The following is a 21,031-nucleotide window of genomic DNA, read 5'->3' on the forward strand; positions in this document are numbered from 1 at the left end:
AGTTTATGCTAATATAGCCTAGATTACACTTAGCGTACAAAGAATTAGCTATATTAGCTATAAATGCTATCTAAGGGGAAAATCCTTGCGCATATAGCTTAAGTATAGTCTTAATAATTACCTACTCTTTATTATTACTTAGCCTTTATAAGTTAGCTGTAGAATTAGCTTATAAAGGTTATCTAGTGCTATAGTTATTTATTATCTTTTAAAAAACTTTTGTACATAGCTATAGCATGTTTTTTTAAAAGTTTTATGTTTTATTTAAAAGTTTTATGTTTTATTTAAAAGTTTTATGTTTTATTTAAAAGTTTTATGTTTTATTTAAAAGCTTAAAGTGTAGGCTATATTTAATGTTCTTTTAGCGCGTCTAAGTAGTGTTGTTAGAAATGCATTAGTGTAAAAAAAGCAGTTTAGTAAAGTCTTAGTAAAAGTAAGCAACTTAGGTGTGTAAGCAACTCGCCTGTAAAGTACATTAGTTATAGTATTATTATAAATACTATACTTAGCTTTAAATTACTTTAAAAACTTTTATAAAAAGCTTTTTTATAGTTATACTTGCATCTAAACTTTACTTTAATCTTTATATAATGCTTAATAAATGTACTAAACTAGTTTATACTAATATAGCCTACATTATACTTAAAGTGTAGAGAATTAACTATATTAGCTATAACTACTAGCTAAGAGGAAAATCTTTACGCATTTAGCTTAAGTATGTGCTTAATAATTACTTACTTTTTATTATTATTGTAACGGCACAGGCAAGACAATGGGTTCGAATATGGTGGGAATCCACTTAGAGGCATATGGGAGTGCGTGGGGACTTAGAACCTAGGAATTTCCATTAACACCTATAGGCCTTGTACAAAGGATATTAGAAAACTACTAAGCTAGCTATGGAGGCAAGGTGCAACTAAATACATAGAGGAATAGGGGTACAGCAGAGAGTAGAGCAGAGTTAGGGCTAGGTTAAGTTAGGGTTAGAGCTAATACAGAGACCCTTTAGATAGGTTCTAAGTAACCTAAGATAGAATAAGAATTGTTACACTACTCCCCCCTCTATAGACTAATAGTTCTTATTAGTAGTAATTATAGTATAAAGTATTACTATTATGTCCTCTGTCTTTTTAAACTAAAACTAGTCTAATTTAGCTAAGTGTCTTTACTAAGTATTTCTTTACACTACTAGCTGTATTCTCTAAACTAAATGCTACAGATGTAATTATTAATTATTAGAGTAGTAGGTATAATTAGTTAGTTAAAGATAATTTAGATAAGATAATTAAGTCTTTTTTATAAGTCCTCTTTTCTAAATTATACGCTATAAGGTAGGCTACTATAGCTTTAAAAAAGTTTACTTAGGTATATTTAAAACTATAGTTTGGTACCTGTAGGCTAGAAAAAAGCTTTTTTTATAAGTAAAAAACTAATCTAACTAAAATACCCTTTCTTTAGTGCTGCACTAATGAAGTTCGCTTTAAATATAAAAAAAAGTTTTTTTTATTTATCTTAAAAGTCTAAAACACTTCTTATGCCTTAGTTTTCTCTTAATTAGTAATAAAATAAGCTTATAAAAGCTTTATTATATTCTTTACACTTTTAAACTAAAACTAGTTTAATTTAGCTAGGTATCCTAGCCCTAGATAATCCTTTGCAATACTAGCTATATGTCTCTATATTAATGCTATGTGTGCGCGCTTACTCTTATAGTAATCTAAATTAATGTTAAGTTTATTTATAATAAAGGCTTACTATTATTTAAACCTAAGCTTTTTGCTATTTATAAAAATTTTAACGTACTTTACAGGCAAGTTGCTTACATACCTAAGTTGCTTACTTTTACTAAGACCTTACTAAACTACTCTTTTTACACTAATGCATTCCTAACAACACTACTTAGACGCGCTAAAAGAATGTTAGATACAGCTTATACTCTAAGCTTTTAAATAAAACATAAAACTCTTAAAAAAAACATGCTGTAGCTATGTATAAAGTCTGTAAAAAATAATAAATAACTACAGCGCTAGACAACCTTTATAAGCTAATTCTATAGCTAACTTACAGAGGCTAGGTAATAATAAGAAGCAGGTGATTCTTTACACGCTAAGCATAATTTAGGCTATGTTAGCATAAACTAGCCTAGTACCTTGAGAAAGCGTTCTCTAGAGCTTAAAGTAACATTTAAGCGTAGTATAACTATAAGAGAGCTTTTTATAAGAGTTCTAGAGTAATTTAGAGCAGGTTTAGCCTCATAGAGAATATTAAAGCTAAGTATAGCATCTAGAATAATAACACGTACAACTTTAGTAAGACAGGCTTTATTATAAGCTAAATATCTATTAACTATACTTGCGCTTAAAACTTTACTTTAAGCTTTAAATAACACTTTACAAACCTACTAGGCTAGTTTACACTAACATAGCCTAGATTATGCTTAGTGCGTAAAGAATTAGCTATAAATGCTATAAATGCTATGTAAGAGGAAAATTCTTACGCATATAGCTTAAGTATAGCTTTAATAATTACCTGCTCTTTATTATTACCTAGTCTTTATAAGTTAGCTATAGAATTAGCTTGTAAAAGTTGTCTAGCGCTATAGTTATTTATTATCTTTTATAAGACTTTATACATAGCTATAGCATGTTTCTTTAAAACTTTTATGTCTTATTTAAAAGCTTAGAGTGTAAGCTGTATCTAACGTTTTTTTTAGCACATTTAAGCAGTGTTATTAGGAATACATTAGTGTAGAAAGAGTAGTTTAGTAGAGTCTTAGCAAAAGTAAGCAACTTAGGTGTGTAAGCAACTTGCCTGTAAAGTACGTTAATTTTAAGTGTGTGTTTAGTAAAGTAAATTTACTAAGTTTAAAAAGTCTCTAAAAAGTCTTTTACACTTAAAGTAGTAAGAGTAGTATAGAGTGTTATTAGAAGTAATTTAGTAGTTAGTAAAAGTTAGTTAACGTAGTAGTTTTTAGCTAAATTAGCTACTTAAGCTATACTTATAATTAAGTAATTTAATTATTAATAAATATACTACTAAAGTTTAACTTTAAATTAGGTAAAAGTATAGCTTTAGGTGCTACAGAAGCAGGTTTAGCTATTAACATAGATTATTAGTTAACTCTAGAGGGCTTACTTTAGCTAAAGCGTATTTTAATTCTAGAATTAAAGAGCGGTTAGTTAGACATTAGTAGTTACTTTTAATTTTAATAAGTTATTAGTAGTTGGTAAGTTTTTACTTTAGTGTACTTTTTATAACTTTTCTAAAAGTAATTTTAATTATAAAGAATAAAAAGTTCTAAACTTAAAAGCTTTAGTTAATAAAAGGTCTCTAAAATCCTATCTATAAACTAAATAGTTTAATATAACAGTGTGTAAGTATTATAGCTTAAACTAAATTAGACACGTCTTAGAGTTTAAATATAGTTAAATAAATAATTAGTGTAATATTATTAATAAGGCTGTTACTAGCAAAAGGATATTAGAAAACCACTAAGCTAGCTACAGAGGCAAGGTGCGACTAAATACATGAAGGAATAGAGGTACAGCAGGGGGCAGGGCAGAGTCGGGGCCAGGTCGAGTCAGGGTCGGAGCTGATACGGGGACCCTTCGGATAGGTTCTGAGTGACCTGAGATGGAACAAGAATTGTTACAATTATCTAGCTTTTATAAGTTAGCTACATAATTAGCTTATAAAAGTTATTTAGTATATTAGTTATTTATTATCTTTTAAAAAACTTTATACATAGCTATAGTATGTTACTTAAAGCGTGTTCTATTTTATTTAAAAGCCTAAATTATAAGCTATATCTAATATCTTTTTAACATGTCTAAGTAGTGTTATTAGGAATATATTAGTATAAAAAAAAGTAGTTTAGTGTAGTCTTAGTAAAAGTAAGCAACTTAGGTGTGTGATTAACTCGCCTATAGTGTACGTTACTAACAGTAACAGTGTCACGGTATCCTCCCCAGATCCTAGACATAACTGTATTAGACGCGTACTAGAGTATTATTAGTGCACGTCTAACACAAACACAACACAACATAGACATAAACTTAAGCATAAACTGCCTTAACACTAACTAAACCTAAAATAGGCTTAATTTATACTTAAAGCGCTTAGACTTTTAAGCTAAGTATTTAATTACTAATTTCCTTTTAAACTTTTTTATTCCTTACATAACATCTTGTACTTACTATAATACCTTACATAGTAATTAAACTAGACCTCTGTAAAGCTCTATAACCTTACTTATACATAATTATAACATTATGTTGTGTTAAAACCTTAGCTAAGAATAGCCTCTAAATCTAATTTAATAAGCTTAGTACTTACATAACTTTAAGCTATTAAAGTAAGCTAAGAAGCTTTTTAAAAAGCGCTTACTTTATAAAAAAGCTACTATGTTATAAGCTTTAAAGCTTTTTAAAAAGACTTTAAAGAACAGCTTTACATTATTAAGTAGTCTATTTCTACCTTAACTTTTATTATAGTAGTAAGAACTAAGAACTTACTAGCCTTAAAGCTTACCTAGAAGTCTAGAGATAGCTTAACTTTTTTCTACTTAACACTGCCTATAACTTATAACTTTTCTAACCTAGTAATAAAATCTAACTAACTCCTTAATCCCCTACTATTTAATAGAAAATAAAAAGACCTACTTTTTTTCCTACATAAGCTCTAATACAAACTTAAAAAAAATGTAGACTAATTCCCCTCTAAACACTTTTAGTTATTATATGCCTACTTTTAACTTAACTATAACATAACAGCCTTAATTAACTTACTAATAAATAAAAATATTATTAACCTAAATTAATTTATAGCATTTCTATAAGTAACTTATAAAAACTTAAATAAAAAGTTAACAGCCCTAAGTTACTTAAACACTTTATAATAAAAAAAAAAAGCTTTACTTTACACTTTACTAAGTTCTGCTAACTTGCATCTAATATAGGCTTAAATAAAATAAGTCTAATTATAGCCTTACATAACTTCCTCTTAACTAAACTATAACGCGCTATAGTAAGAGAACCCCTTTTAAACAACTTTAATGTGTATGTAAACCTAATTACTACTTATAATAATAACATAAGGTTTCTTCCTGTACAAGCCTTAATACGCCTCTAAACTAGCGCAGTTGTAAATAAGAACCTTAATGTAATAAAAATTAATTTAAATTATGCTTTAGTTAGTTCTAAAAAGTATAAAAATTATAAATAAAAAAGTTAATGCTTTAAGTATAGTAAGCATAGTTATATTTTTTAAAACTGCTTTATTCCTTTTTTTTAAGTCTACATAAGTAGTGCTGCTAGCACTTATTAAAGATTTTTACTATTTTAATTTTATTTTTATAAGAGCTTTAACTTATATTTAAGCTTTAATCCCTTTTGCTACTCTTAACATAGCTGCAGCTATAGCAGTAGAAGCCTATAAAAAGGCTTGTCCTAGGGCTAAGTTACCCTCTAGAACTAATTTAACACTAGATCTTTGCTAACTTATAAGCTAAGTCCCCTACTAATAACTAAAAGTACTAAGTTAATATTTTTATATATTTATAATAAAAAACTATATTAGCTCTAATATAAGCTCTTATTAACTTAAAAGTAAATAGCATAAGTTACATTAATAAAAAACTAGCATATAAACTAAATTTTTAATTAACACTACTTACCTAAATAATTTACCTAACTAGATTTAATAAAAAATAACTTAAAAAAAGTTTTATTTTTTATACTATAACTATTATAATTACCTACTAATACTATAAGGAGCAGATTAAGCTTTATGTAATAAACATAAAATGTTATAACCTAATTCTAGAACAACTATAGCTGTATTAGCATAAAGTTGCCTTTAATTACTAAGAGTAAGTTCTAAACTTTAACTCTTTCTAATGCTAAGACATATACTTACACTTACACCTAAATAACACCTAAGTAGCACTTAATATAAAAGGTTTTTAGACTTACTTTTTAATAACCTAAAAAAAAACTACTTAAGTAAGGCTAATAAGCTAGGCCTTTTACTAAAATAAGCTATATAAAATAATATAATAACTGCTTAAACTTAAAAAAAAAACTTTTTAAAAAATATTTACTTACTTAATTTAAACATAAACTAGAACTTAAATAATAGATAGACATCTACTATATAGAACCTACTTTATTTATAACTCTAGCTTAATAACTAGATTATAAAATCTACACAGTTATAATTTTTAATATAGACTAAGCTTTAGCTTTTTAAAAACACACTAACTTAAAAATAATAGTCTTTTAAAACTACTATAATTTATTATATGTTTTTTTCTAAGATAAGTCTAATAAGCTTTTAATATAATGTCTATATAATTACTAAATAACTTTTAAGCCTAGTAAACAACTTAGTTATAGGCTACTATATAGAATGTTACTAAATAAATTAAAAGTGCTCTAAAAATACTTTAATAAGAACTTAAAAAAAAGTTTATTTAAGCTAGCTTTTTACTAGTAGTGCTACTTATACTATTTAGAAAAAAACTTAAAAGTAGGCTTTAATTCTATATTAACTACTAAAAACTAAACACTATTACTATTAAAAACTAATACTTAATTCCCTTTTTACAGAAAACTTTAAGCTAACTAAGTAAAGTAAAGTATTTTATAAAGTTAAATATTATTACTACCTTTAATAAGCTAAAGATAGTAAAGAGTAATAAGTAGCTAATAGTGTTTTAAACTTAATATAAACTATTTAAGTACCTAGTAATGCCTTTTAGCTTAGCTAACACACCTAGTACTTTTTAACATTTTGTAAACAACTTACTTTAACCCTACCTAGACGTGTTCTACACTATATATATTAATAATATTCTAATCTATAGTAATAGCCTTTTAGAGCACAAACAGCATGTACACTTAGTGCTAAAGGCTATAGAAAAAGTAGGTCTATAACTTAACATAGATAAATGTAAGTTCTACTAATTAAAAGTTATGTATTTAAAATATATAATCTCTATAAATAGCATCTAAATAGACCCTATTAAAGTTTAGACTATACTAGATTAGTAATACCTAAAAAATATAAAAAATATTTAAGCCTTTATAAAATTTACTAACTTTTACTAATTATTTATTAACAACTTTTTATAGTAAGTAAGCCTTATAATTACACTTACTAAAAAAAAAATTTAATTTAACTTTAACTTAAATTACTAATAGTTTTTTAACTAGCTAAAGAAAGCCTTTACTAAAGCTTTAATACTTTACTACTTTAACTTTAACCTACTAATACTTATAGAAGCTAATGCCTTAGACTATATAGTAGCAGGAGTTTTTTCCTAGACTAAGCTAGATAAGACTATTAGGCCTATTATATACTTTTTAAAAAAGATAAGTTTTATAAAAAGTAATTATAAGATCTATAATAAGAAATTACTTACTATAGTACACTACTTTAAATAATAGCAACCTAAACTAGAAAGTACAGCGCATCTAATACAGGTTCTATCTAACTATAAAAACTTATAGTACTTTATAACTATAAAATAACTTAGCTACTAATAAGCTTATTAGTTTAAATACTTATCTTATTTTAATTTTAAGATTACTTATTATTCTAGTTAAAATAAAAGAAAACTAGATACTTTTATAAGGTAATTTTAAAACATCTTTACTTAAAAAAAAGTGTAAAAAGCTTAACACAAAACTTTACTTTAACCTAAGCTATTTTTAAACCTTAACCTAAATAAAATAAATTAGATAATAAATTAGATTATTACTAATAAGTATTTAAATAATAAATTTATTTAAGAAACCTTAAACTTACTTTAAAACAGCACTAGTTAGTTAAAAAAGGTAACACTAGCTAACTATAAAAACTAAAATAGTAAGCTATATTACTATAACTAACTTATAATTTTTAATTTTAATAAACTAAGAATTAAACTACTTTAAATTATACATAACTTGCCTGTTAAAGGACACTTAGGCAAAGAAAAGACTTTTAACCTACTATAAAGAGAGTACTACTAGCCCTGCATGTTCTATACTATACGCTAATATGTATTATGTTGCTATACTTACTGTAAAGTAAAAGCTTTTTAAAAAAAGTATAATAGCCTACTTAAACTACTTCTAATTTCTAAATAAGCTTAAAAAAATATATTAATTAATTTTATTATAGACCTACTTTTATCTAAAAAGTACATAAATATTATAGTAGTTATTAATTACTTAACTAAGTATTAATACTTAATACTATGTTCTTTTATAACTGCCTTTAATATAGCCTAGTTATTCTACTAATACATATAAGTTTACTATAGCCTGCCTAACATAATTATATTAGATAGAGGTACACAGTTTGTCTTAGCCTTCTAGGATAAACTCTATAAATAGCTTTAAATTATCTCTTATTTATTTACAGCTTTTTACCTAAAGACTAACAGCTAGACTAAAAATATAAACACTATAATAAAATAAGTTTTATAAGTGTACATAAACTACTAGTAAAATAACTAGGTAAAATAGTTAGCTATAGCATAGTATAAAGCTAATAATATAATATTTAAATTAACATAAGTATCTTTATTTTTAGCAAACTATAAATACTACTTTTAAATAAAATTTAAACTACTTTTAAATACTCCCTAACTAACTTATTAATTTATATAAGTAATAGATATAAATAGACTTATTAATAAAATCTAAAATATATTTAAATATATTTATAAAAAGCTTATATAAGCTTAAGCTTTTTAATAAAAGTACATAAACTAATTCTAAACCTCTACCCCTATGTATGCAGCTAGCAAGAAGGTCTAGCTAGACACTAAAAATATCTAAATAAACTAATAATTAAAAAAACTTAATTAGAAAAACCTTAGCCCCTTTATAGTAGCTTATATAGTTTTATTATACACTTACTAATTAATCCTACCTAACAGCATAAAGATACACCCTGTGTTCTACATATTATTACTGCGCTAAGTAGCTTTTAAATCTAACTATCTACTTAAATAGCTAAACCTGCTACTTAAACCTATTATTATAAATAATAAACTAGAATATATTATAAAAGACATTAAATAAATTTAGTTTAATAAAAAAAACATATTTATAAATACTTTATAAAATAGACTAGATATAATAAACTATTATAAGAACCTATAAAAGCTTTATAAAAAAACTCTATAGTAACTTAATTCTATGCTTAATACCTATCTAAACTAAACCTGTACCCTAATAAAGACAACCTAATACTAGAACTACTAATATAAAGGATTCCCTTTCTAATAAGGGGGGGATACTGTCACAGTATCCTCCCTAGATCCTAGACATAACTATATTAGACATGTACTAGAGTATTATTAGTGCATGTTTAATATAAATATAACATAACATAGACATAAACTTAAGTATAAACTGCCTTAACACTAACTAAACCTAGAATAAGCTTAATTTATACTTAAAGTGCTTAGACTTTTAAGCTAAGTATTTAATTACTAATTTTTTTTTAAACTTTTTTATTCCTTACACAACATCTTGTACCTACTATAATACCTTACGTAGTAATTAAACTAGACCTCCGTGAAGCTCTATAACCTTACTTGTTGTCACGGTATCCTCCCCGGATCCTAGACATAACTGTATTAGACGCGTACTAGAGTATTATTAGTGCATGTCTGACACAAACACAACATAACACAGACATAAACTTAAGTACAAACTGCTTTAACACTAACTAAACCTAAAACAGGCTTAATTTATACTTAAAGCGCTTAGACTTCTAAGCTAAGTATTTAATTACTAATTTTCTTCTAAACTTTTTTGTTTCTTACATAATATCTTATACCTACTATAATACTTTATGTAGTAATTAAACTAGACCTTTGTAAAGCTCTATAACCTTACTTATGCATAATTATAACATTACATTGTGTTAAAACTTTAGCTAAGAATAGCCTTTAAATCTAATTTAATAAGCTTAGTACTTACATAACTCTAAGCTATTAAAGTAAGCTAAAAAGCTTTCTAAAAAGCGCTTACTTTATAAAAAAGCTGCTATGTTATAAGCTTTAAAGCTTTTTAAAAGGACTTTAAAGAACAGCTTTATGTTATTAAGTAGTCTATTTCTGCCTTAACTTCTGTTATAGTAAGAGGAACTAAGAACTTACTAGCCTTAAAGCTTACTTAGAAGTCTAGAGATAGCTTAACTTTTTTTTACTTAATACTGCCTATAACTTATAACTTTTTTAACTTAGTAATAAAATCTAACTAACTCTTTAATCCCCTGCTATTTAATAGAAAATAGAAAGACCTACTTTCTTTTTTATGTAAGCTTTAATATAAACTTAAAGAAAATGTAGACTAATTCTTTTCTAAACACTTTTAGTTACTATATGCTTACTTTTAACTTAACTGTAATATAACAGCCTTAATTAACTTACTAATAAATAAGAATATTATTAACTTAGATTAATTTATAGTGTTCTTATAAGCAACTTATAAAGACTTAAATAAAGAGTTAACAGCTCTAAGTTACCTAAACACTTTATAATAAAAAAAGAAAAGCTTTACTTTACACTTTACTAAGTTTTACTAACTTACATCTAATATAGGCCTAAATAAGATAGGTTTAATTACAGCTTTATATAACTCTCTCTTAACTAAACTGTAATACGCTATAGTAGAAGAACCTCTTCTAAATAACCTTAATGTGTATGTAAACCTAATTACTACCTATAATAATAACATAAGGTTCCTCTTTATATAAGCCCTAATACACCTCTAAACTAGCGCAGTTGCAAATAAGGACTTTAACATAATAAAAATTAATTTAAATTATGCTTTAGTTAGTTCTAGAAAGTATAAAAATTATAAAAAAAAAAGTTAATGCTTTAAGTGTAGTAAGCATAGTTATATTTTCTAAAACTGCTTTATTTTTTTTTTTAAGTCTACGCAAGTAGTGCTACTAGCACTTATTAAAAATTTTTACTATTTTAATTTTGTTTTTATAAGGGCTTTAACTTATATTTAAGCTCTAATCTTCTTTACTACTCTTAACATAGCTGCAGCTATAGCAGTAGGAGCCTGTAAAAAGGCTTGTTTTAGGGCTAAGTTACCCTTTAGGACTAATTTAACACTAGATCTTTGCTAACTTATAAGCTAAGTCTTCTACTAATAACTAAAAGTACTAAGTTAATATTTTTATATATTTATAATAAAAAACTATATTAGCCTTAATATAAGCTCTTATTAACTTAAGAGTAAATAGTATAGGTTATATTAATAAAGAACTAGCGCGTAAACTAAATCTTTAATTAACACTACTTACTTAAATAATTTACCTAACTAGATTTAATAGAAAACAACTTAAAAAAAGTTTTATCTTTTATACTATAACTATTATAATTACCTACTAACACTATAAGGAGTAGATTAAACTCTATGTAATAAACATAAGATGTTATAACTTAATTCTAGAATAACTATAGCTATATTAGCATAAGGTTGCCTTTAATTACTAAGAGTAAGTTCTAAACTTTAACTTTTTTTAATGCTAAGACATATACTTATGCTTACACCTAAATAACACTTAAATAGCACTTAATATAGAAGGTTTCTAAACTTACTTTTTAATAACTTAAAAAAAAACTACTTAAGTAAGGCTAATAAGCTAGGCCTTTTACTAAGATAGGCTATATAAAATAATTTAATAACTACTTAAACTTAAAGAAGAGGAAGCCTTTAAAAAACTTTTACTTACCTAATTTAAACATAAACTAGGACTTAAACAGCAGATAGACATCTACTATGTAAGACCTACTTTGTTTGTAACCTTAGCTTAATAACTAGATTATAAAATCTACGCAGTTATAATTTCTAATATAGACTAAGCTTTAGCTCTCTAAAAATACACTAACTTAAAAATAATAGTCTCTTAAGACTACTATAACTTGTTGCATGTCTTTTTTTAAGATAAGTCTAATAAGCTTTTAATATAATATCTATATAATTACTAAATAACTTTTAAGCCTAGTAAACAACCTAGTTATAGGCTACTATATAAAATGTTACTAAATAAATTAAAAGTGCTTTAAAAATACTTTAATAAGAACCTAAAAAAAAAGTTTATTTAAGCTAGCTTCTTACTAGTAGTGTTACTTATACTATTTATAAAGAAACCTAGGGGTAGGCTTTAATTCTATGTTAACTACTAAGGACTAAATGCTGTTACTATTAAGAACTAATACTTAATTTCTTTTTTATAAGAAACTTTAAGCTAACTAAGTAAAGTAAAGTATTTTATAAAGTTAGATATTATTACTGCCTTTAATAAGCTAAAGATAGCAAAGGGTAATAAGTAGCTAATAGTGTTTTAAACCTAATATAGACTATTTAAGTACCTAGTAATGCTCTTTAGCTTAGCTAATGCGCCTAGTACTTTTTAACATTTTGTAAACAACTTACTCTAACCCTACCTAGATGTGTTCTGCACTGCGTATATTAACAATATTCTAATCTATAGTAATAGCCTTTTAGAGCATAAACAGCATGTACGCTTAGTGCTAAAGGCTATAAAAGAAGCAGGTCTATAACTTAATGTAAATAAATGTAAGTTTTACTAATTAAAGGTTATGTATTTAAGATATGTAATCTTTACAGATAGCATTTAAATAGACCCTGTTAAGGTTTAGACTATGCTAAATTAGCAATACCTAAAGAATGTAAAGGATGTTTAAGCTTTTATAGAATTTACTAACTTTTACTAATAATTTATTAACAACTTTTTATAGCTAGTAAGCCCTATAATTACACTTACTAAGAAAAAGGTTTAATTTAACTTTAACTTAAATTACTAATAGTCCTTTAACTAGCTAAAAAAAGCCTTTACTAAAGCTTTAATACTCTACTACTTTAACCTTAAACTACTAATACTTATAGAAGCTAATGCCTTAGACTATGTAGTAGCAGAAGTTCTCTTCTAGACTAAGCTAGACAGGACTATTAGGCCTATTACATACTTCTTAAAAAGAATAAGTCCTGTAGAAAGTAATTATAAGATCTATAATAAGAAATTACTTACTATAGTATACTACTTTAAATAATAGCAACCTAAACTAGAAAGTGTAGCGCATCTAATATAGGTCCTATTTAACTATAAAAACTTATAGTACTTTGTAACTATAAAACAACTTAGCTACTAACAAGCTTATTAGTCTAAATACCTATTTTATTTTAATTTTAAGATTACTTATTATTCTAGTTAAAATAGAGAGAAACTAGATGCTTTTATAAAGTAATTCTAAAACATCTTTACTTAAAAAAAAGTATAAAAGGCTTAACACTAAACTCTACTTTAACCTAAGCTATTTTTAGACCTTAACTTAAATAAAATAAATTAAATAATTAATTAAATTATTACTAATAAGTATTTAAATAATAAATTTATTTAAGAAACTTTAGACCTACTCTAAAACAGCGCTAGTTAGTTAAAAAAGGTAACACTAGCTAACTATAAAAACTAAAATAGTAAGCTATATTACTATAACTAACTTATAATTTTTAATTCTAATAAACTAAGAATTAAACTACTCTAAATTATACATAACTTACCTGTTAAAGAACACCTAGGCAGAGAAAAGACTCTTAACCTACTATAGAGAGAGTACTACTAGCCCCGCATGTTCTATACTGTACGCTAATACATATTATGTTGCTATACTTACTATAAAGTAAAAGCTTTTTAAAAAAGGTATAATAGCTTACTTAAACTACTTCTAATCTTTAAATAAGCTTAAAAAGATATATTAATTAATTTTATTATAAACTTACCTTTATTTAAAGAGTATATAAATATTATAGTAGTTGTTAATTACTTAACTAAGTATTAACACTTAATACTATGTTCTTTTATAACTGCCTCTAATATAGCCTAGTTATTCTACTAATACATATAAGTTTACTATAGCCTGCCTAATATAATTATATTAGATAGAGGTACGCAGTTTGTCTTAGCTTTCTAGGACAAACTCTATAAATAGCTCTAAATTATTCTTTATCTATCTACAGCTTTTTACCTAGAGACTAACAGCTAAACTAAAAACATAAACACTGTAATAAAATAAGTCTTATAAGTGTACACAAACTACTAGTAGAACAACTAAGTAAAATAGTTAGCTATAGCATAGTTTAAAGCTAATAACATAATATTTAAATTAACATAAGTATCCTTATTCTTAGTAAACTATAAATACTACTTCTAAATAGAATTTAAACTACTTATAAATACCCTTTAACTAACTTATTAATCTATATAAGTAATAAATGTAAATAGACTTATTAATAAAATTTAAAATATATCTAAATATGTTTATAAAAAGCTTATATAGGCTTAAGCTTTTTAATAAGAGTATGTAAACTAATTCTAAACTCCTGCCCCTGCGTATGCAGCTAGTAAGAAGGTCTAGCTAGACACTAGAAATATTTAAATAAACTAATAATTAAAAGAACTTAATTAAAAGAACTTTAGCCTTTTTATAGTAGCTTATATAGTTTTATTGCACACTTACTAATTAATTCTACCTAACAGCATAAAGATACACCCTGTGTTCTACATATTGTTGCTGCGCTAAGTAGCTTCTAAATCTAACTATCTACCTAGATAGCTAAACCTACTACTTAAACCTATTATTATAAATAATAAACTAGAATATGTTATAAAAGACATTAAATAAATCTAGTTTAATAAGAAAAAACATATTTATAAATACTTTATAAAATAGACTAGATATAACAAACTGTTGTAGGAACCTATAAAAGCTTTATAAAAGAACTCTATAGTAACCTAATTCTACGCCTAATACTTATCTAAACTAAACCTATACTCTAATAAAGACAACCTAATACTAGAACTACTAATGTAAAGGATTCCCTTCCTAATAAGAGGGGGGGTACTGTTACAGTATTCTCTCTAGATCCTAGACATAACTATATTAAACATGTACTAGAGTATTATTAGTGCATGTCTAACATAAATATAACATAACATAGACATAAACTTAAGTATAAACTACTTTAACACTAACTAAACTTAAAATAGGCTTAATTTATACCTAAAGTGCTTAGACTTTTAAGCTAAGTATTTAATTACTAATTTCTTTCTAAACTTTCCTGTTTCTCACACAACGTCTTGTACCTACTATAATACCTTACGTAGTAATTAAACTAGACCTCTGTAAAGCTCTATAACCTTACTCGTGCACAATCGTGACACTTGTGCACAATCGTGACAAACAGTTACGTTCTATAAACACCATGTCTTTGGCCAAGGCTAAATAGAGAGCTGAGCTGAACTACTTAAATTTTCCCTCCTAGCCATTGGGACTGCAATACAATTGAGATTTGACGTTGGAATTGAGGCACTGAGGTACAAGAAACGGTAACTGATTTAGCTTAGTTTCTTCTCACTTGGTTGAGGATGTTCGCGCTCGTATTTGGCGAAACCGTCAGGTCCTGTTTGCACTTTCACCAAATCCTGATGCCTTGCTCAGCCCCCAACGGAACTGCTAGACAAGGTGATTGGCTGCTTTAATTTCCACTTTGTTAGCGGGCCAGCCACCTGGCGCCAAGAGCCCAATGAGAGCTTGCAATTTGGATTCAGCTGAGCTGCAAGTTTCAGCCGACGGGTCTAGCGTCCCCCGAACCCTCTCCAAAACTCGCCCTTAAAATTGGATGGCACCCGAGATCGCGCGCATGCTAAGGCTTTTTCATCGGCCTTGGTATTGCTTGTCCTCCCTCTGAAAGCTTGGCCTCGAAGCGGCGACAGCTGAGAATAGGGCAAGCCGATTTCTGAGCCGTTAAGACTCCCGTATATCATGAAAAAGTTACTTGGACTACATTCGACAAAACCCGAGGCTCTCGAGCCTCGAAAATTGCCAGGTGTAAATTCATCACAGCAATATTTGCCCCAGCATGCTCACCAGCATGCTGCAGTAACGCCACAACGCTACAACTCGCCAGCGGTTCCTCAGTATCTCCATCAACCAACCTCGCTTGGACCTCTGGTGACAATTTCTTCAGCACCGGCGGCAAAGGGTCAGAATGACCAGATGCAGCCTCCGTCAAATCCTCAATACTCTGCGTATCCAGGATACGCGCCGCATGGAATACCGCAGCACGGATATAACAGCTATCCACCGCCAAACATAGCCCCGCAATATGCACCGGGTCAAAATCCACAGCCGTGGGGCCAGCTATACCAAGACCCTCCACTTCAAGCAGCATTCCAATATCATGCTCATCAACATCACGCTCCTCAACCTCACGTTCCACAGCAGTATCAAATGCCACAGCAGTATCAAACGGCCCAGCATTATCCGTTGCCTCCACAGCAAGCCCCGCAGCAGTATACTCAGACGTATCAATTTCATCCGCCACAGGCATACAACCTATCTGGACATCCTTTGCCAGCCCATGCCCCGGTACCAGTTGCTCCACTGGTGAATATGCCAACGCCAAGTTCGACTCCAGCGTTGGCTTTCACCTCGGATCCTACGCCAAATAAGCAAGCCTCATATGCACTTCCTCACCCCGTGCTACCATCATTCCAAAGCCCAACCCTGCACCCGAGTACCGCCATAAGCCAAACCGAGCCGCCACAGGTACCGCAGAGCCCAAGCCGATCACCACTTTCTCCAGCTTCAACTGTACTACTTACCTCCAGCCCACCACACGGAATAAAGCAGGGCTCATACTTCCCACAAAAATTTAGATCTGTCGTGCCGAGCGAGCCCGATGATGTGAAAATCTCAGCGCCAGTGGATTTTCCTTTGAAGAACGAATCTCGCCGGCGTTCGCCCCCACCACAGTACTCTTCTCAACTAGCTTCTGACCTCGATACATGCAGACTAACCTCTGCCGTCGGATCTCTCGTTCTCAATGATCTTCCCGGTAATGCACCAATTCCAACTGTCGGACACTGCCTCGCTCACCTCCAAGTCCTCGAATGTTTCTACAACCTCCGCGAACATATATCCAAAACGGATGGCATATTCGGCTTCTCAAATTCGCTCGCACAACCCATGAGTCAGTGGGATGACGCCAACGAAGTGAGAGAGATTGACCTTGTTCAAGAAAAGCGCTGGGCCGTTTATGTCACGCGTGCAGTCGATCGCTTCGAGGCATGGTGGACACGGTGTGCGCCTGCAACGCGCGGTGGCCAGCCATCACGGAAGTTAATGCAGATCGATCTGGACAGCTCTGGGGGGAAGTGGTTCGAAGCTAGTTTCGGGCATCGGTTTCAAATGCCGTTTTCAGCTGAGCGGTTGCCGCCCCTAGATGTGCTTATGGTCTGGCATGCCTATATGCTCAATCCTCGCTCATTTGCCGAAGACTGTTTGCGGCTGGGCAAGATGGACTTTTGGGCCCTTGGATTCCCATGGGAGGCTATCAACTCTGCGATTGATCCCAGCACGCTAGAATACAGACCTTCAGTGGTGGCAGTCCAGGCTTTTGAGGGTATGACGAGACGCAAATGGGATAGCCTTGTAGAACCTGATACAAAGAAGTTGAACTGTGCGAAATGTCGGGCTATTCTCGACGTCCCTTGGACTTCGAAACGCGAGGTGCCGATTGGGGGTATGAAATATGAACTAAAAGATGTTCTTAGCAGTGGAGAAGGCTTCGCAGAGTCCAACTTCAACTTTAAGTGCATAGGCTGCAACAATATCATAAACCACAAATATCTGGAGCTCGTTAAATTCAAAACAGATGTCGAAAGTCTTGCATCAAACAATACTCCTTTGCCAGGAACAATCTTATCACTCAAGGGCATACATGACTATCATGGTTGAACCACATTAAGAATCACTCTAAACCATACTATATTAGTATTGTTTAAACTATACTATGTTAATTATAGTGTTAAACTGCGTTAAAAACCGCGTTAAGAACTATGTTAAGTAAATATACATTAATTTAAGCATGTTAGCATAGTTACTTACTTTAATACTAATCTATCCTACCTGCTCCTTTATTAACAACACTAAGAAGAGTTTCTTAAAGCTCTAGATTAATTAGTAGACTTATTCTGCTGTCCTAGACTAGCTTAATGTGCCTCTGTTATATCTAATTACTAATACACTTAATTATTTTAATAGTAGTGCATTATAACTGCAATCTGTCCTATAAACAGGTCCTTTAGGCCCTAGAAAAGGTCTGTTCTAGCTCTAATAATTCTACAGGAATAGAAAAAATAGCTATAGCTATGCAGCTAAGCCCTAAATAGCTGCAACACTACTTAGATTAACACTACTACTTAAAAAAAGTAACTTTGTCTTTTAAATTAATAGCTAGGCTATTAATAAAGCTTTTAAAGTTATTATTTAGCTATAAACTAATAGTCTTTACCTTTATTTTCTACTTTAATAACATAAAGACGTTTATAAGCTTATCTAGCTGTCTAGTTAATATACTAGGTACGTTATCTAGAGCTAGAGAAGAGCCTAGTTTACTATTAAACTTAAAATTATTTACCTAGATTATATTAGTAAGTTTAATAGCTAGCTTTACCTACTCTTCTAGCTAGTTCTAGTGTAGGTAGGCAGCTTACTTACGCAGATTAAGTAGTATTGCAGCAGCGTATACAGGTGTCTCTTCTGTTTTGTTGTAGTATTTGTTAAGTACGTACTAGCCTATGTTAATACCTTAAATTATGCATTTATTATAGTTCTTAGGTAAGAAGTAGTAGTTCTACTAAATATAAGTACTTAGCTTTATTAAGAGAAACTAGATACTAACTTTTTACTTTTTATACTATGTTAATAGAAGATTTATAAGCTTAAGTAATTATGTAATTAATAACTTATTCTTCTTTATATATAGAGTTGCTAATGTAAATAGCTCTAAAAAGTAAGCAGCTTTTTTAAGGATATTCTAATTATTAGCTTAAAGCTAATTATTACTTAAAATGTTCTTATAGTTAGTTATAAAGCTTTTAATCTTATTTATCTTTTTTAAAGCTTATGTAATAACTTAATACTAAGAAGACTATTATATCTAATTATTAATTCTAAGACATAGACTAATAGCTCTATTCTAGAGACTCTAGTAGATTATAGAACTTTAGAGCTAGACTATAAGATTGTAAAGCTTATGTAATATAAAGATGTTCTTAACGCTATTAAAGTCCTTAACTAAGATAATGCTTATATTACTACTTTACTACTTTTATTATTTGCTTTGTCTCTTTATATAAAGGCGCTCTACTTTAGTTTATTTATAATAAAAGGTAAGAACACTTAAAAACTGCATAAAAAAGGCTTCTCTAGTAATACTAAAAGTAGTCTTAAAAGCAGTAATAAAAGCCTTTTAGAAAGACACAAAGAGAAAAGCTTAAAAAAAAAGATTAATAATATAAGTAATATAATAGACTTAATAATGCTTTATATTAAAGTTAATCTACTTAGATAATTAGCTTAATAAGTGCTTAATTAAACTTATAACTAATGTTATATTTACACTTTAATTACTTTAATAAAGCTTCTAAATAAGTATTATTTAATGTTACATTATTACCTATATAATAGCTAATTTAAAATATAATAACGTACCTAACGGGTTGGCTGGCCACACAGGTTGGCCGGCTACTTTTGCTAAGCCCCTACTAAACTCTACCTATCTACATAATGCCTTAACAACAACACTAGATTAAATCTTCTAAAGAACGTTAGATATAGCTTACTCTTTAGGCTTTTAAATAAGACTTAAAACTCTTCTTGTAACACGCTGCAGCTATCTATAATGTCTCTTACATAACACTAAGCAATTAACGCGCTAGACAGCCTTTATAAGCAGAATGCTAGCCTAAATTAAGGAATCTAACTAAGCTTAAAAAAAAAGTAGTTGTTAAGTACATACTTAAGCTTATTACACGCAGATTTCCCCCTAGGCTTGCAGCTATAGCTAATATAGCTAATTTCTTACCTATAAAGCGTAATCTAGGCTAGGTTAGCTTAAACTAGACTAGTATGTAAGTTAAGCACTACCCTAAGTTTATAATAAAGTTTAATTATAAGTATAATTATAAAAGAGTGCTTTATAAGGATCTAGAGGTTATCTAGGGCTAGTTTTGCCTAGTAGCTAACATAAAAGCTAAGTATAGTATCTAGAATAAAGATAGGTATAACTTTAATAAGTTAAGCTTTATAATAGGCTAAATATTAACTAAAGTAGTTATTATAGCTTTAAAAAGACAAGGACAGCTAAAAGTAATATAGTAAGGTAATAAAAAGTAGACAATAGTTATCTAGAGCATTAACATAATAAAGTAGGCTATAAGATTACAGAGCTTTAAGCAGTAAATAAAGCTGCTACGTAACATAGATTACATAAAAAGAAGTAAATTTAGGCAGAAAAGACCTTAATAGTTAAGAATAGGGCTTGTCTAACTGCTTTAAAGGAGTTTAGAGCGTGTAGTAATAGGAAGAAGCTAAAGACGCAGGTGCGCGCTAAAGGAGGTAAGCTAAGTTAAAGGTAATGCAAGCAGTGTAATTAGACTAGGCATAACTTGCGTACGTGTAAGTAAGTAGTAGAAGTAGACTCTAAATAATATCTTGTGTTATATTACTCTATATAGAGCTAAAGTAGGCTGTTTTGCGAGAGAATGGGGTGGTTTTAGTAGGGGCTTGGCAAAAGTGGCCGGCCAACCCGTGTGGCCGGCCAACCCGTTAGGTACGTTATTATATTTTCTAAAAGTATTTATAATAGAAACTGCTTACTGCTTTCTAGAGTAGCTGTTACATAGCTCTAGGAGCCCTAGAAGTGCCTTTTAAAGCTAATAGTCTTAATTAACTTATTATGCGTAAACTATAAGTATTAAGTGACAATGCAGCAATGTCTAGAGGTCTAAGAAGATGTAAATAAGGCTTATAGCAGTTGTTATGCTAGTAGACAGCTACTTTTAATAAAGCTTATAGTTTACTATAATGTATTACATAACTATAGTTTACACAGTAATTAGCTTATTCTTAATAGTAGAGTTATAA

The 21,031-nt window shown here is 29.0% G+C and overlaps 2 protein-coding genes across 2 annotated transcripts; one reads left to right on the forward strand and one right to left on the reverse strand.

The window, feature by feature from the left end:
* Positions 1–15,358: 15,358 nt before the first annotated feature.
* Positions 15,359–16,430, reverse strand: BDR25DRAFT_357697 (uncharacterized protein; the record flags this gene model as incomplete). The annotated part of the gene is made up of 5 exons (XM_033695840.1): positions 15,359–15,409; positions 15,456–15,509; positions 15,587–15,653; positions 15,692–15,850; positions 15,892–16,430. The coding sequence occupies 5 exons, from the start codon at positions 16,428–16,430 to the stop codon at positions 15,359–15,361; spliced, it is 870 nt and encodes a 289-aa protein (XP_033545221.1).
* A 62-nt stretch (positions 16,431–16,492) lies between these two features.
* Positions 16,493–17,839, forward strand: BDR25DRAFT_394851 (uncharacterized protein; the record flags this gene model as incomplete). The annotated part of the gene is made up of 1 exon (XM_033698338.1): positions 16,493–17,839. The coding sequence occupies one exon, from the start codon at positions 16,493–16,495 to the stop codon at positions 17,837–17,839; it is 1,347 nt and encodes a 448-aa protein (XP_033545222.1).
* Positions 17,840–21,031: the final 3,192 nt, after the last annotated feature.

This window comes from Lindgomyces ingoldianus, assembly GCF_010093535.1.
Source record: "Lindgomyces ingoldianus strain ATCC 200398 unplaced genomic scaffold BDR25scaffold_25, whole genome shotgun sequence".
NCBI lineage: Eukaryota > Fungi > Ascomycota > Dothideomycetes > Pleosporales > Lindgomycetaceae > Lindgomyces > Lindgomyces ingoldianus.